Source organism: Genypterus blacodes, unplaced genomic scaffold (genome assembly GCF_046128005.1).
Source record: "Genypterus blacodes isolate CSIRO-AG114 ecotype Tasmania unplaced genomic scaffold, CSIRO-AGI_Gbla_v1 ptg000029l_1, whole genome shotgun sequence".
In the NCBI taxonomy this organism is placed as follows: domain Eukaryota; kingdom Metazoa; phylum Chordata; class Actinopteri; order Ophidiiformes; family Ophidiidae; genus Genypterus; species Genypterus blacodes.
The window spans coordinates 3452888-3468986 of NW_027466842.1; the positions used below are offsets into that span (position 1 = coordinate 3452888).

Genomic DNA, 16099 nt, shown 5'->3' on the forward strand with positions numbered 1-16099 from the left:
TGTTTGCTTTCTCCTTCCTGCTGTCTCTTTCTCTACATCTGACCCAGTGGTATCGAGTTTCAATTAGGAGAGGATGCACTTGTATTCTTCCGTGAGACAAAACCCTTGACAGGTGACTCTTGAGGGGTAACCCAAAACCGTACCTTTAGTCTCTTCGCCGCCAACCCTGAGTATTCCAACGCCATTCACGGCACACAAAGGTAAACGATGACCGAAGCTGCCGGCTGTATCTGTTACCCGACAGCATACGTTGATCTGTGGGATAATGATGATGATCAAGAGCAGAGAGAGAGAAAGAGTGAGAGAGAGAGAGATTTAAATGTACAGACAGGAAAGATCAGATTTGTGATATGAGATAATAGAATATTATTCAAAATGTATCCCTGTAGCTTGAAGTTAAAAGAGAACATTAAAAGAGAACGTATTTAGATGACTTATTGATATGTAAACCAACGCACCATTATGCTGCTTAAACTTTACGTTATGCTTCCAAAAACGCCTCAAGGGTAAGAATAGAAGCGAGACATGTCCAAATAATGGTGTCTGTGTGTAACTGTCAACATGTGACAAACAGGGAAGGGACAGTGTTAGGAGGGTAGCCTTTTATGACCCAACACACTTTGACAGCTTGGCCATGGCTGGGGGACACAAACGACGCTGCTTTTTCATCTGACAATTTTTTAAGCAAAACAACTCTCCCCTCTATGGGTTCAATTCTTCCGAGAGGCTTTGTGCGCTCGTGTTAAAAACACACTCAGATACAAAAAAGAAATCAAAAGAAACACGTCAGCAGCCAGTGGATTCTGCTCGCTGGCAGCTCGAGGAGTCACACTGTCAATCTGCAGGAGTAAAAGTGAGATGAAAGTGTAAGTGATATGATGGGACTTTGCTGTTTTTATGCAATACTGCACCCTGCTGGTAGAAGTTGATAACACCTTTAGTTATTCAGCAGCTAGGCTTTCTGACAGAAGACTAATGTAACCTTACTTTCCCAAGGGTGCAAGTGTCTGTGTGCTTTTTTTTTACCCTTGAAGCAACCGCCTTATTTAAAACCCCAGGACATAGGAGTGACAAATTTTAAACACCCCAAGAGGAGCAGAGTGTGAATTATAACCAGGAGGCAGCACATTAGAATGACAAAAACCCCACATCCCCAAAGTGAAATCCGCCTATATGACTTGGTCAGTGTGTCATACGTGAATACATGCAAATCATTTCCCCCAGTAGATGTGTTCTATCGACTGCAATGCAAGAACACACTTTGCCTTAAGAGTAGACACACGACAGATCAAGAGAGAGAGAGAGAGAGCTGAGTGCACTGCTAAGGCAAATAAATCTGTTGTGTGTTCACTTTAATACCGTGTCTGCAATGTGTATGTGAAATTGTCCTGTAAGCTAGTGTGTGTAAGTGTGTGTGTGTGTGTGTGTGTGTGTGTGTGTGTGTGTGCGTGCATACAAACAATGCACTCAGTCGACGGCCTGCAGCGGTGTGCATTCTTGCTCGGAGAGCACGTGTCCTCAGGCCTCGTTCTTCCGTCGATGACCTCTGGTGGAGCCATTATTTTCTGCATTAATGATGAGCAGCAGCCAGCGATGAGAGAGATGGACTTTTTCCCGAGGCGCTGTAACACTGATTATGGGCAACAACAACGCTGGCAAAAAAGAAATAAACAAACAAAAGAAAGAAAAGAAAGAAGAAAACTCTTCCCACAAGCACATCAAAAGACTGGGAGTGTTAGCAAGAGCAGAATAAGCTGCTCTTGCTCTATTGACAAGATGGATCAGATAACCTCTGCAGCTGGAGGATTACCCAGAATAAACTTTATTATAGTTTACAAGTAGGGAGTTTTGTCATTTGGCGAATTCAGAGCGCCGTGTTTTGCAGTAAAAACCCCTGGCTGCGACATCTGAGTCCTGATCTAGATTTAAACATTACCGTGTAGCAATTAAACGTATCGGACGGGGCACACACACCCTATCTGAACTGTTTAGCCATTTTGTGAAGCCTCCCCTGGATTTGTACCTCTAGCATGTAAGGGAAAGTAATATCACAGCTTAGTTGATTCTCTGATATCAACTTACACACCAGACTCACAAACAAGACAAATTGCAGACAAAGTGCAATTGCCAAGGCACCCACTCAGGAAATCCTGGCTTGGGGAGATGACTCTAAATGAAGGACTTTACCATTCACCATTATGTCTTTGGTGAGAGTCAGAGGGAACCCCCGGGGCTCTTCTGCACAGCACGGCACAACTTTTCAAAGGGCTCCAGATTAAAGTCACTGAAAGTTCCCACTGGGGTCTGAGGCCAGGATCCCATTAAGCAGCCCTACCACACCGCCGGCCATAATTGTGTCGTTGAGAATTCAGAGCAGCAGTTGCTTGATAAGCGAATTTAGGGTGAAATAAAAGGGAGAGGCAAAAAAGGGGTCTCGTTGGGCCGCCATTAGACACTACATTCACTCACTGCTAATTTGTTTTAAATGACTGAGGGAGAGGTGAGCACTTTATAAAGCAATCTGAGCCACTTTTTTTCATTTCTAGGGCTGTACTGCAGAATGCTGATAAATGAATAACACTGCACTTTATAGCCACACACACACTAAATGGACTCAGGTAGCATTTTAAACTCTTATCTTTATCACTGTACTTGCTTTGATGTACAACAAAACTAGAACAGTAAAAAGTAGAAACCTGCTGTCGTTTATGTTCTCCCACATGTCACTAGCATTTAACCAAAGTCTATAAATTAGCCTAATGAAATCTAAATCCCTCCTGTAAATAACAAGAAAAGCTTTTACAAACAAAAAGAGCTTTTTATTGAGTACTTTGGTACAGTAGAACTCATGTTAAAAATGGTTTATTTCAATGTTTTGTGAGTAAATTGGTGCTTGATGTACAAAACCATTCTCTAAATATTGTCTTGAGCTCGAAATGATAAACTGAGATCTACATATGTCGCATTTATACGTCGGTCAAACTCAAAACGGCTGGAATATTAAAGAGTCGGACCGCAGTTCGAATGTGTCCAAAGCGGTGATGTGACATAAACAGATCTCAGGTTAGAGTTCAGCTCTCTACAATGAAACAAGTCACGGGACGCGTAAACCCTCAGGACACGTGTTTATAACTGCAAACCCCCACGTATGCTTTTGCCATCCAAGTGCAATAAAGAAAAACTCTCCCATTTCTCTGCCTTAAGTGGACTTTTTCTGCTTCTTCTTCTCTGCCTCTTCTTCCTTTTCCTTCTCGATCTCGGCCACCAGGGTCTCGATTTCTTTCGACTCCAATATCTGCAACCGGGCCAGAAGAAAGCAATTATTAGGCCGTACGTAAAACTGATGAATGGAGACATAAAAGCTGCGACACAATCAGGGGGGCGAGACAAACCTTCAGTGGCTGATTCCGTCTGATAACGGCAAGTTCGATATTTTTCCCTCCTGACTGGACAACCTGTAAAAAAGAGAGAGGCTTAAAGTCACAAAGGCCTGTAACTCTGCTCAAAAGAAACATAAGCACCTTCGACTCAGGCCAGAGAGAAGCAGGGCTAACAACTGTCCTTAAGTATATATGTTTATATATTTAAGATTTCAGTGTTAGTTATTAGAATGGTGACACTTACCAGTAACACAATTATGCACAGTGAGATTAAAACAACATTGTCTTGTCTGGATTGCTGCTTCATAGTTTCACAACAACAATTGATAAGCTCATCATTGATTAGTCTCCAGGTGCAGAAACTCACAACCTAACCGCTGTCGCCTCCTCTGAATAAACATTTCCATGCAAACACCGAGCATGATATTACCTCCAGCAAAGCTTTGATGGCCAACTTGATTGTCTCGTTGTCACCGGCGATGGCATCGTCTACGTAATTCTTCTCCAGGAACTCCCTCACCGTCTTTGCGCTGCGGCCAATTGCGTTTGCCTAAACCGAGATTTTTTTTCTTTATTACAAACGAACAAAAATATTATACAATACAATAATTTGTGCGGTCGCCGGCGGGGCGCAGTAGATGGCACTGCTCACCTTCCAGGCGTGGTAGGTTCCTGAGGGGTCCGTCTGATACAGCCTGGGAGTCCCGTCGTAGTCGAAGCCAACGATTAAGGCGGAGATGCCAAATGGCCTGCGCCCGTTGCTCTGGGTGTAGCGCTGCAACAAAACGCAACGGGTTAGTCTTGTAAATCTGAGTTGTATTTCAGTAGCGCTTTCACAGTGAACAGCAAAAAGTACATCAGCAGTTCAGAGTCGCATCAAAAAAGTAGGTACCTGTTTCAGTGTGGCGATGTAGCGTGTGATGTATTCAACCGTGACCGGGTCCTCCACAGTTAGCCGGTGGCTCTGGCACTCCACGCGAGCTCTGTTGATCACGATACGGGCGTCTGCCGTCAGACCTGAAGAGCGCAAAGAGCGGGGAAATAGTTACACGACAAAGTACAGCAGGAAACATTTAGTGAGGAATCATGGGCTTATTTTTATGGTGAGAAAAAGACAAAATCTGAGAAGAACGAGCACTTTTGAAATCGCCGTACCTGCAAACGCCATGCAGACGTGCTCGTCCAGGGCGCAGATCTTGCGGACGGTCCTCTCCTCCTGCAACTTCGCTACCGACTTCTTCTCCACCCCGAGGACGACAATGTCTTTGCCTCGGATTCCGACCTGCACAGAAAAGAAGAGGAGTGGACGGACACATTACACTAATGGAAGCATAGAACTGAATTCCAAAACAAGTTATTTAACAGTCCAGTAGCGTGTCAATACTTAGTGACCTCTGTACGTAACACAGAATGTCCTTCAAGTCTATCATTCTATTCATTTACAGGAGATTCATATTAATATTGTGCAGTAAAGCAAGATACTGACAGCTTCTTTTAAAGAGAAATGGTTGGGCATTCGTTTTTCAAAGTTGTAAGTAAAATAAATGATGAGGACAACCCGGCCCCTTTGAGGAATTACACTGGTTACGTCATATGTTAATTATATTAACTAATGTGACTAATTAAGGCAGTTCTCCTCGGTGTGTCGGTTACTTAAGTCATTGAATCCCTAGAGAATGTTGATTAGAGTGTACTTCTTACTTTTAATCACTCATTTGTGGTTAATTGTGCAGTTTTAGAGCGTAATTTTAAAGAAAGTAAACGTCAATCATCGTTATTTTTCTTGTTAACCCGGTGCCACAATGAAACTGAAACTGTTTTGAGAGTGACACAGCGACAAATAGCTAAAACTATTCGGCCTTTTCTTTCAACACTTTCACATTTTAATTATATACACGCAACAGTTAGACTAAACTATAACACAGAACTTTGATGTAGCAGGCTGCGCTTAAGAGAAAAAGTAACAAATCTGCAGGGAACAAGATTATAAAGCGAGCTAGCCGCTAACTGGCCGGCTAACTAACGCCGCTAATGTTAGCTTTAGCATTAGTTTCATTTAGAACTTACCGCCGTGGAACCTTTCTTGACGGCTTCTTGTGCGTATTCTACCTGGAAAAGATGCCCATCGGGAGAAAATACAGTGATCGCTCTGTCATACCTCGCCGCCATTGCGATGCAAGACACGTAGACTCAGAAGAAAGACGCGAAAATCAACTAAATGATTCAGCTACTTATCAGTTAGCTGCTTGGTCTGTGTTGCTGCGGTGTGTTCGATAGGGCGCATGCGCGTGACCCCCGACCCGAGCAATACCAAAAGAAACCGGGGGAAATCTTTCAAAAACACAAGATAAACAGCTCATAAACCAGCTTCAGTAAAGATTTTTGCGAAACAAACCAACCATATAATTCGAGTTATTTCATCTTAATGTTCTTGTTCTCGATTTCCTTTTCATGCCGCATTTTTTAAATTGAAATATCAGTCGAGAACAGTGATTTTATTTAAACGAATAATACGGGGAATAAAATGGTTTAATATTAGCTAAGATATTGGCTTATACTGCTTGTCATATTATATATATTGTATAAATATATAGTAAGTGTTTGACTGCATTGCCCCTTTTTGGTTGAACCGTCCATTTCCCGTGGCCTTTGGATTGAATCTGGACTGTTCCATATTACAAAAAGGGGGTACACGATAATCCCACTATGAAATAAATTAACCTCTATTAGTTTATAGAGAATTACATTACAAGGTTGCTCAATTCATTCAAAATATAATAGTATACTACGTTTTTATTGCACGTATACCTAGCAATAAACCTCAGCATTATTTTTCAAATGTGTGTATTCCCCCCACAACGGATCATTGCATTCAAAAATTGCATCCTATTCTAAACAGTTTGATCCGAGTTGGTACCGATTTCTGAAGTGTGTTAGCTACTTTCTGCTCTGGTTCCCTTTCATTTTTTTGAAACTGCACAATGTCGGTGGCGTTTGCACCTCATCGACAGCGTGGAAAGGGTGACATAACACCCGCTGGAATACAAAAGGTAATTCATCTTATTTTTGCGCGTCGCAGAATGGAGGCTATGGCATCAGGCGCTGTTAGCCGTTTTAGCTAATCATCAACGTATCATTGGCTAGCCCGCGTCCAGCATTGAATATAGCTCGGGAACAATGTCGCAGGGTCACAGCGCGGTGAATATGAAACTCTCTAGAGGGAGGCAATGGCTGCTATGTGAATTTTTTACAGAATAGCGTAGAATTACTTCCTAAAACGTTCTCAGGCCTGTGGGTTTTGTTAGCAGAGTACCGCTAGCCAACAAGACGCGTCTTTTGTTAGCTTGAAACGAAGACACACATTTCATTCACACCAAACGCCCCCACTCCTCCTATTGTTTGTTGAATTACGACACAATGACCATCACGGCGCAAGAACAAAGCATATTCAATCATTTCTACGTAATTTTCGTTTGAATGTGGCGTGTCCAAAGGTGCTATACTCGTGATTTTAAATTGGTGCATGTACATGTTGTTGCTCTTTTTGTAGTTACTTGACGAGAACAACCAGCTGATTCAGTGTATAATGGACTTCCAAAGCAAAGGCAAAACGACAGAATGTTCACAGTAAGTCATGGAGTCATAGCTGTTAGTGCTGAACGTCCACTTATTTTTTTAATGCCATTTCTTTATCACTGTTTTATTTGCGCCTCCTTCCTGATTTGACATTGACGCAAAGCTTCTTTTTTTTGTCGATGACGCTTCACCTTCACAGGTATCAACAGATGCTGCACAGAAATCTAGTCTACCTGGCCACAATAGCAGACTCCAATCAGAACATGCAGTCTCTGCTCCCTGCTGTGAGTCCTGCTTGTCTTCTCCTTGCCCTTAAATGTTATATCTCCTCAGTTATGAAGGCCAACACGTGTCTCACTTTTGCTGAATTTCCGAAGCGAGTATTCAAAAGTATACAACTGGGAAATGCTTGAACATACTGCAGAGCTTAGAACAGTCACTCTACCAGGTAATAAATTGTTTGAGTTTCTGTCATGGTTTGTAGAGCAGTGTTTATTTAAAGCAGGCAGTAGAGAGTTTAAATCAGGTATTCAGTCATTTTTATGTAGCTTTAATTCTGCTCTGTTAGTTAGTTAGACAATCTGTTTCATTTCTTATTGCAGTCCTTGATGAGAACCACGTCACTATGTTGGCTAGAGAGTTGTTTTCCCTCTAAATATGGCCATTCTAATTAGTATTGTCCTCGATACATCACAGTAACACTTCATTATGTTATTGTGTTGAAGGATGACCCTCCCTCCCCCCTGCCACACACACACACACGTTGGATTTTCTGTCTTGCATGGTTTGAGCTCCAGTGTGTTTGTCGTACAGCTGATGTATCTTATGTTGTGCACCTGCAGCCTCCCACTCAAAACATGCCCATGGGCCCCGGTGGGATGAACCAAAGCGGAGCCCCCCCTCAGCCCCCTCACGGTCACAACATGCCTGCCGAGGGTATGGTCAGCGGCGGCCCCCCAGCCCCACACTTGCAGAACCAGATGAATGGACAGATGCCTGGTAAGTGACCCCCCCCTTTCCCTCCTCCCTCTTCCCTCCTTCTTCTTTCTCTCCTTTTTTCTTTCCCCTTCTTCTCCCTTGGTCCCTGTCTCACTTGGGTTGCCTAGCAACACCACAGAACTGTGAGGGAGGTCTCTGCTGCTGAAAGATGATGTCACCCCTTTGCCAGCTCTGGTGGTCCTGGACTTCTGCTACCTTTTGATTGGTTCTATCTCCTCCTTTTGTATCTGGACTGATTGAGAGTGATTTTCTTTGCAAGTGTACATATTTAGGCTTTTAGTTAAAGCTGACTGACTAGGGAAAGGTTGGAAGCAGAAAATGATGATGTGATTTTTTTTCACCCGTGTGTTATTCCACACTAATAAATCAAACTTGCATGTTATCACAGTAAACAGTGTCTTCATATTCATTCAAATACAATGTCATTTTAGAAATACTACTACAGTACTGTTGTTTAAATAAATCATTTCCACTGCTGTTTTTCAGGACCTAATCACATGCCCATGCAAGGTCCTGGCCCAGGCCCTAACCAGCCTCCAAACATGCCCAGTGGCTCCATGAATATACCCCCAAGTAGCCACGGATCGATGGGTGGGTACAACCACACCGTCCCCACTGCGCAGGGCATGCCAGCCCAGAGCCAAATGAACATGACACAGGGCCAGCCCATGGGGAACTACGGCCCTCGGCCAAACATGAACATGCAGCCCAACCAAGGTAAAACAGCTGTGTTGTCATGTCTTACTGGTAGTTGTTGTGCCGCGCTCACCCAGATCTGGTAGACTATATAGTTTGTATTCTCCATTTATTGCTGTTAAATGCAAGTGACCTCTGTCGGTGAATCTCAGGCCCCATGATGCACCAGCAGCCTCCCGCCCAGCAGTATAATATGCCTCCTGGTGGTGGTGGGCAGCACTACCAAGGGCAACAGAACCCAATGGGCATGATGGGTCAGGTCAACCAAGGGAACCATGTCATGGGGCAGAGACCAATGCCCCCATACAGACCACCGCAGCAAGGTACGCCCTTCATAGCAAGTATCGCGTTATGAGCGGTGCTGTTTCTCCTCCCTAACCCACCTTCCTCTATTTCTCACCTTCTCTTCAATTTTTAACTATTTCCACTTTGTTCCTCACAGACATCTTGAAGCCTCAAGATGTAACTTAAAGCCCCAAACACACCCAAATTAGTCGGTGACCACAAGAAAGCTTTTCAATGAGAACTAGTGGCCAGGAATCCTCCTCACTTCCCTTACCCTCACACAACCGATTCAACAACACCTTGAATCTACCTGTGTGTATGTTGTGTGTATGTGTATGTAGGACCCCCTCAGCAGTACCCAGGGCAGGAAGACTACTATGGGGACCAGTACAGTCACGCAGGACAGGCAGCCTCAGAAGGTAGGAGAACCATCCAGTCGCTTCTGGAGAGAAAAAAAAACAAAAAAAATGAACAAAAACATTAACCCAGGTGTGTGTTAAAACACAGATGATGAAAAGAGACTGTGCTTCAGTTTCTTCATTATTTTCTGGGAAATTAAAGCTACTTTGGGCTCCATCAAAGCAACAGTATTGTGTCTGGATTTGAAGAAGCACTCAACATTGCCCGAATGTTCTCCTTTTCCCGAATCAAAGCTTCAGTTGATTGATAGGTTAGCACCCAGTCTTTGCAATACCTGTCCACCACTCGTGCCCGCAGGGTTATACAATTCTGTTTAATAAGTGTTAGATTCTTAAAAAGTGTTAATCCTGCAGATTATTCTGGTGGAGGTGGCAACTGGTGGTCATATTGACTTCATAATACAGATGAGCTTACCCGGTGATGGTTAGTGAACACATAAACTACTACTGACAAAACCCTGACAACAGTGAGTCTCTAGAGTCACACCCCAAACACAACCGCATGGTTAAAGACGAGATCATGTGAGTTGATTGATTGATAATACAGTATAAACCATCCAGTATTGTTTGAGAGCCATATGTCCTGATCGTGAAACGGCAAAACCTCGACCACCTCTTTGAATGAATTAATTGAGGAGTGCAAGTGGAGACAACGAGACAACATATCAGACAGGGAATATTGATTTGATAGTCTGCCGGTTTAACACTTTGAGACAAACATTTCGGTGCCCGAGCTTAGAAGCTGTTGGCGATCATGTTGAGGCACAGGACACACGCTAGATGTTGTGATTGTTTGTGACAGAGATGCATAAGTCAAATTTAGGTTTAATTTCAGGTCACACATCCAACAATCACCGCTTCATGATTTACTCTTTACTTTTTTTCTCCTTTATTCACAATTAACATTCACTACTTTATTTTCTTTTTCTCTCCTCACTATATGTTCTGCTTCACCTTCCTAAAACGCAAGCGTCCTTTCGTTCTTTTGGGTTACAAGATATATAAAAAAAGATATTGTAGATATTTTTTGTATTAGACTGATGTGATTAATGGCAATTTGAGCCGTTTTCAGTAGATTATAAAGAGATCGGTCGCTCTTATGAGTCGCTTACACCCTCCTATCAATGTGGACGGTTGACATAAGCTCATTAAGTAATTTATAACACTTGCCCAGTTTTGGACGCATTCCTGCTGCAGTTAATTTCCAGCGCAATGCAGTGCTTGAAAATCTGAAAAACAAACTTAACTGCTAAATATTGTAAAGAATCCTGCCTTTGCAATATCCTCAAGGTAGGTAAACGTAGAAGACTCACAGCGGTCCAGAAGAATCCGTGCTCCACCGTCTACTCATTGTTTTCCTGCTGTAGTCACTTCCATCCCATGTTATTTTTAATTTCACATTAAGCTGTTTTGTCTTTATTTGTGGCTGTTCAATGTGAGGTAAGTTTGTTTGCACTTTCAGTTCCTCAAGCTTAAAAATCCTGATTTGCTTTCCATGTCACCTTTTTGTTGTGTAACTGCCCTTTGCTATATTAAAGAGCTAAATCGTTACAAAACTGGGGAAAGTGATCGTTCTCTAGTTCTGACATAGTTTGCTAGGAGCTGTCTGCTCTGTTGTTGTTGTTGTTGTTGTTGTTGCTGCTCACATTGCCTGGTGTCGCCCCTCTGAAGGTAACGCCCAGTATGGCCAGCAGCAGGAAGCGTACCAGCAAGGCCCTCCCCAGCAGCAAGCCTACCCTCCCCAGCAGCAGTACCCGGGCCAACAAGGCTACCCGCCACAGCAGCAGGGCTACGGTAAGCTTCCCCGGCTCGCATCTGTCGTCCTGTAGGAGGCGCCGTCTGCTCTCCGCGGCCCCGGCTTTAAAGCCCGCTAAAATAATCATCCCTCCCGAGTGCGTCGGCAGTTACTGCCCCTCGGAAATGTAGCGGTGCCAAACACATGTCAAGGCGTCGTCAAGAGCAAGGGATGAAAGGACCACCTTAATGAACGGTCGGGGGATTGAGGCTTGGTGGAAGAGAAATTTAATCAGGAGCGGAGACTGGCACGGCATTAGCATTCCTCCCAGAGCTGCGGTATCTGTTTGATATGACACCGTGTTCCCGGGGAGTGGGAGAGGAGCTTGGCTGATGGGTACAGACACTGGGCCATGTGCGGGTTACTGCAAGCCAAACACTTTTCAACGCCCTGTCTTTTACCAGTTTGGACGCGCTGTTGAATTTTAAGCAGCGTCTCCAAATTAGAAAAATTTAAGTGCAGAAAATGTGTAAATTTGTGGGGAATGGTGTAGCTATTGGTTGGAAACGGCTGGCATTTGGAGGCGATCTTGCGTCCGGGCCAAATATCGGCTCACAACAGAAAAGCCGTTTCCTCCGAGGAACGAGAGACTTGCAGATAAGCTACCAAATCTACGAGCACCAGCATCAACAACACTAATGTATGAGTAAACTGCCTGCTACAAATGCCTAACTATAATACAAGAATATCCAGTTTGATCGATATAACTTAAGCTAGCTTTTTGTTATTAAGCTATAACCATTCACCTAAAACTTCCTTCAATTTTGGGGTTTTGACAGTATGGACGCTCGTGTAGATCTTCCTCATCTCTCTTTCGCTCTAAACTTTCCACGCCGAGCCAGGGGCCTTTATCTCGGGTTAGTAATGAGCTTATCTGAAAGGCAGAGGCTGTGAGGTGAGATCCATCTGGCACACACACACACACACGCACTCGCCTTCTCTCACAGGCCCCCACAAGGTTACGCTCACCAGCGTCGGGCATTATGAGCGACTAACGATGCTGCGTGGGCCTCATTTGACTTCGGCCCCAGTCAAGCTTCTCCTCGGCCCTTCAGAGCGCCCGCGTGGCCACAGTGTATGGGGGCTGATGAAGTGATTTTTAATGAAGCCTGCTCCTCTAATGAAGACCAACAGAATCTCCTTGATGTCTCCTTGCATTAGGGAGGCACCGCCCCAGCTCCAACCTGACTCGCTCAGGCTCATTCATTACAAAGCCGCCGCCTAAACAAATGGGCCTAACTTCTCTCCGTCACCCATCCGCTTGTTCTTTTCCCCTCTTTTTATCACTGCCCATTAGTGCGAGTCTAATAACGGCGATTTCCCCCAGAGATCGCAGAGTAACAAGTAGGAGAACAGAAACGGTTAATGAGCAGAACTTATTTCCGGCGTACGCTGCTGGATAAGAAGCGGCCGAGAGTTTAGAAGTTTGAGGTTGGCCGCGCTTAACGGCATTTTCCAAAGTTATCCGGTTTACTCGAGTCTGCAGAATGTCAACATTGAATCTTCCCTGCGTGTCTTAGGTCCCTCCCAAACTGCCCCGGGACAGTATCCAAACTATCCTCAAGGGCAGGGACAGCAGTACGGGGCCTATCGCCCGCCTCAGCCCGGACCCCCACAGGGCCAGCAGCAGCGCCCTTATGGCTACGACCAGGTAAGTATACAACCGCAGTAGAAAGTCTCAGCACTTCTGTCTGCACAATGGTCTTTTTGAATGTTTGCTGTCAGGCCAAGTTGTATTTGATACGCGCAAGTGAGATGAGAGATCAGTAGACGATAAGACATGAAACGTAGCATCGTTTGCATGCTGTCATCATATTGGTGGTATAAAACTGTACCTCCCAGAATGCTTTGATGTGTTTAACTGTAGTGTTTCACTTGGTAAATCCAGTTTTAATCCAGTTATGTGTCCTGGGCTATGTGTCGAGTGAAATATGAGGGCTTTAAAGATGATTCTTCCGTGAACTTGATAGGCTATCCCTCGTTTTTCGAAGGGAGATCCATTTGTTGCCCTGTATTTCCTGTGGTCTTATGTGGGGACTACAGCTACACTTTGATATCTTTATCTTTGAATATTCAGGGACACATGAGGAAATAAAGACCCGGGGATTTGAACCCCTGACTAGCTCTGTAAGAAGCAAAGGTAATGGTTGCTGTGAAGACCTCAACGTCCAAGCTAGACGTTTGACCACCTAGCCTTAATTTGCATTTTGTTTCTTCTGTTTCTTCCATGTCTGTATCTTTTTCCCCCCCATCTTTTTCTATTAATTTCCTTCGATATCTTATATTTTTTAGTTTTTTTTAATTTTTACTTTTTTTTGTTTTTGTTTATGATTTTTGGTAACCAGGGGTCGAATTGTCATGAGGTCCAAAAACACAGCATGCATAGTCTGCAGCCAAAAGCTAAAAATCCATGGCTCCTTTAAATCTGTGCAGTAAACAACACTGGTTTTTAATGTGTATGTTGTTGTGCTGATTGAAATGAAAGTATTTAAATGTCACATTAAATGCCAAATCGGGATGTATTTCCATTTTGTAGCGTATGTTCCAGTAACTCCACACACATACTTCGACCCCTGTGTAGAAATGCATCCACTGTTACTGTGAGTTCAGCACATAACTAAACTAGCCACTAGTCAATTTGTTTCCTCGGCCATGCTGCTACAGAAACCCAAGGTGCCTAAGATCCAAAATGTAGAACTCACAACCTGTAAGACCATGCTGCCATCTGCTGGTCATTCACATTAGATGCAGCTGTAAATCATGGTTGCCAGTATGATTATGGTTTGAGAGTACAGATGTTTGTTTGCACCCCGTTAAGATTTATGAATGTCAGATTTTGAGTCTACTGTGGTGTTTTTATTTAGAAGGTCAGTAACACGAGTCCATCACATTTCTCTCCACAGGGCCAGTATGGAAATTACCAGCAATGAGAGATGGTCACAGCAACCCCACACAGCCCAGCTCTGATCTCTGTATGAGCTTTGACCTCTGGTCAACTGCTAAGCAGAGTTAAATGATGGCTGCAGCTCCCTGAGACACTCTCAGACACGAACACAAGATGCATTTTCCATTCTTTGGGCTCTCGTCCTTGCCTATAAAATGTATTCTTTTTTTTTCTTTTTCTTTTTTTTAAAAAAATCACTCAATGTCCAAGTCCATGACTCATCATCATCATCATCCACTATGTCTCAAAAGCAGCAATGCCTTAAAAAAAAATAGAACTGCCTTATCCTTTAGCATTGCAGATTGTGAAAGAGGCAAACAAAATTTGGGATGTCGCAGATGAATTCAACGTTTCGGTCGTCTGCGGCACGTCGCTCCGCCGTCCTTCAGCTCCCCGTTCACAAGAAGCAATAACGCCAGATGGAGGCTGAGAGAGGCGACGACGCACCCCGACAAACTTCCTGCTCGGCCGTGGTACATGTCATGATGTATGTGATGATGTAAGATATATTTTATGCTTTTTAGATGGAGCTAACTTTGTATAAGACATTGGAAACTAGTACTAAATGCCGTGTTGTTTATTTCTATTAAGTGTACGTGTCAATGTGTTTTTAATGAACTTAACTGATGATCCTATCCAGCACATTTTTTTTATTCCTTGTCTCCCTTTTTTCGGTTTGTTGTTTTGTATAACTGTGCTATTGATCTGCTATTTCGATGACATTGTGACACTGTATGACTGCTTTTAGTACTAATGAAAATAATTGAGATGCACAGAAAATCCCCAAAGTACAAAAATAAACAGCATACCTGGAATTAATACAGTTTCATTCCTGAAAATACCATCACGTCTTGGAAAAGAAAAACAAGAGCATGTAACCATTGCTACATTCTGTGTTGAACTTTGTATTTAAAGGTCAATGGTTTTGTTTTGGGGGGCGAAAACAAGAGTAATAGCCTTTGGTCAAACTGGGCAATTGGAAAGATCAAACTTTTTAAAGCGATTAGTTCTGATTTAGTTGAGTTGGTTTTGACAACGCTGGAACGTCCTTCCCCTTCCCGCCCCCGGAATAAATGTCTAAGTTGATGTCATTCAAATAGTGTTGTGAATAATAAAGATTGTTACTGTCAAATATGTAACATAAGATGTGAAAATAATGTCTCACCGTACAGGCTGGTTGTGCAGTTTTCTATCAGTGGCTTGATATGTGTTTCATAGTGCATACCTTATCATCCATGGATGTACAGCGGCATAGAGGAGATGAATCCACGGCCCCTGATAGTGTTTATACAGCTGTTGTAATATTTTGCATTCTGCGCCTCATCCCAATGATGGTCACAATTATGTCATGGCAATGTATAACTGTACATTACAATAAATCGGAAGAATCTTTAATATACTTTTAGTTTGTGTTTTTATGCTAATCTGACCTTTGAGTGAGGTTCTGCTAATTGAAAGCAAAGTGCAGAAGCATTCATCCTGAAGACTGCAGATAAACAAGACATGCACTATTGGTGCTGTCATAATGTGACAGTTTGATATAATTGTTTTGTCTTAATCTCCTATCTGGTAGTCGGTTTCCAACTGATAATGACCCTGCCCCACTCAGCAGTATGCCTGCTTTGTCCAGATGCATTCAGAGAGGTCCAGAGCACATTTACACCCAAAATTACCTTCCGTGTCCCTCTTTCCCCTTCTGCTCCCTCCAGAGAGGGAGAGGGACTACCTGTCACATTGGGGGGAGTGATACAGATGGTACACCAGATGTGTGGCCGGAGCACGTGACGGGAGAGTGGTGATGGTGTTAGAGGGCCACCGCTTGGGTTGCCTTGGTGCAGATGATGAGTGTGTTCGCGAGTGTAAACGCAGGTGAGCGCCGCAGACATGCTCTGAGGGAAAAAGAAGTGCAAATCCTCAACTTTTCTACTCTTGCTCTATATTTGAAGACGTGCTTATTTGTGCAATTTGTGTAGGTGTTCCTGCTCTGGTTATGTGGCATCTCCTA

At 43.5% G+C, this 16099-nt stretch overlaps 2 protein-coding genes across 5 annotated transcripts; one reads left to right on the top strand and one right to left on the bottom strand.

Moving 5' to 3' along the window:
* Positions 1-2797: 2797 nt before the first annotated feature.
* Positions 2798-5668, bottom strand: psma8 (proteasome 20S subunit alpha 8). The gene is made up of 7 exons (XM_076145101.1): positions 5448-5668; positions 4536-4662; positions 4273-4397; positions 4033-4155; positions 3811-3930; positions 3393-3455; positions 2798-3295 (listed from the first exon to the last, which is right to left on the bottom strand). Exons 1-7 carry the CDS (start codon positions 5547-5549, stop codon positions 3200-3202), a joined length of 756 nt encoding a protein of 251 aa, XP_076001216.1. The 5' UTR covers positions 5550-5668; the 3' UTR covers positions 2798-3199.
* Positions 5669-6270: 602 nt separating this feature from the next.
* On the top strand, positions 6271-15493 carry ss18 (SS18 subunit of BAF chromatin remodeling complex). Of its 4 annotated transcripts, XM_076144768.1 has the most exons (11): positions 6271-6430; positions 6931-7007; positions 7156-7240; positions 7799-7955; positions 8442-8672; positions 8804-8974; positions 9278-9355; positions 11027-11149; positions 12671-12801; positions 13228-13290; positions 14054-15493. In XM_076144768.1, exons 1-10 carry the CDS (start codon positions 6362-6364, stop codon positions 13243-13245), a joined length of 1140 nt encoding a protein of 379 aa, XP_076000883.1. In that variant the 5' UTR covers positions 6271-6361; the 3' UTR covers positions 13246-13290; positions 14054-15493. The 4 variants fall into 4 exon arrangements, 3 of the variants coding, with proteins under 3 accessions (XP_076000883.1, XP_076000882.1, XP_076000884.1); XR_012961339.1 differs by having other exon boundaries at positions 12671-13290; XM_076144767.1 differs by lacking the exon at positions 13228-13290.
* The last annotated feature ends 606 nt before the right edge of the window (positions 15494-16099 follow it).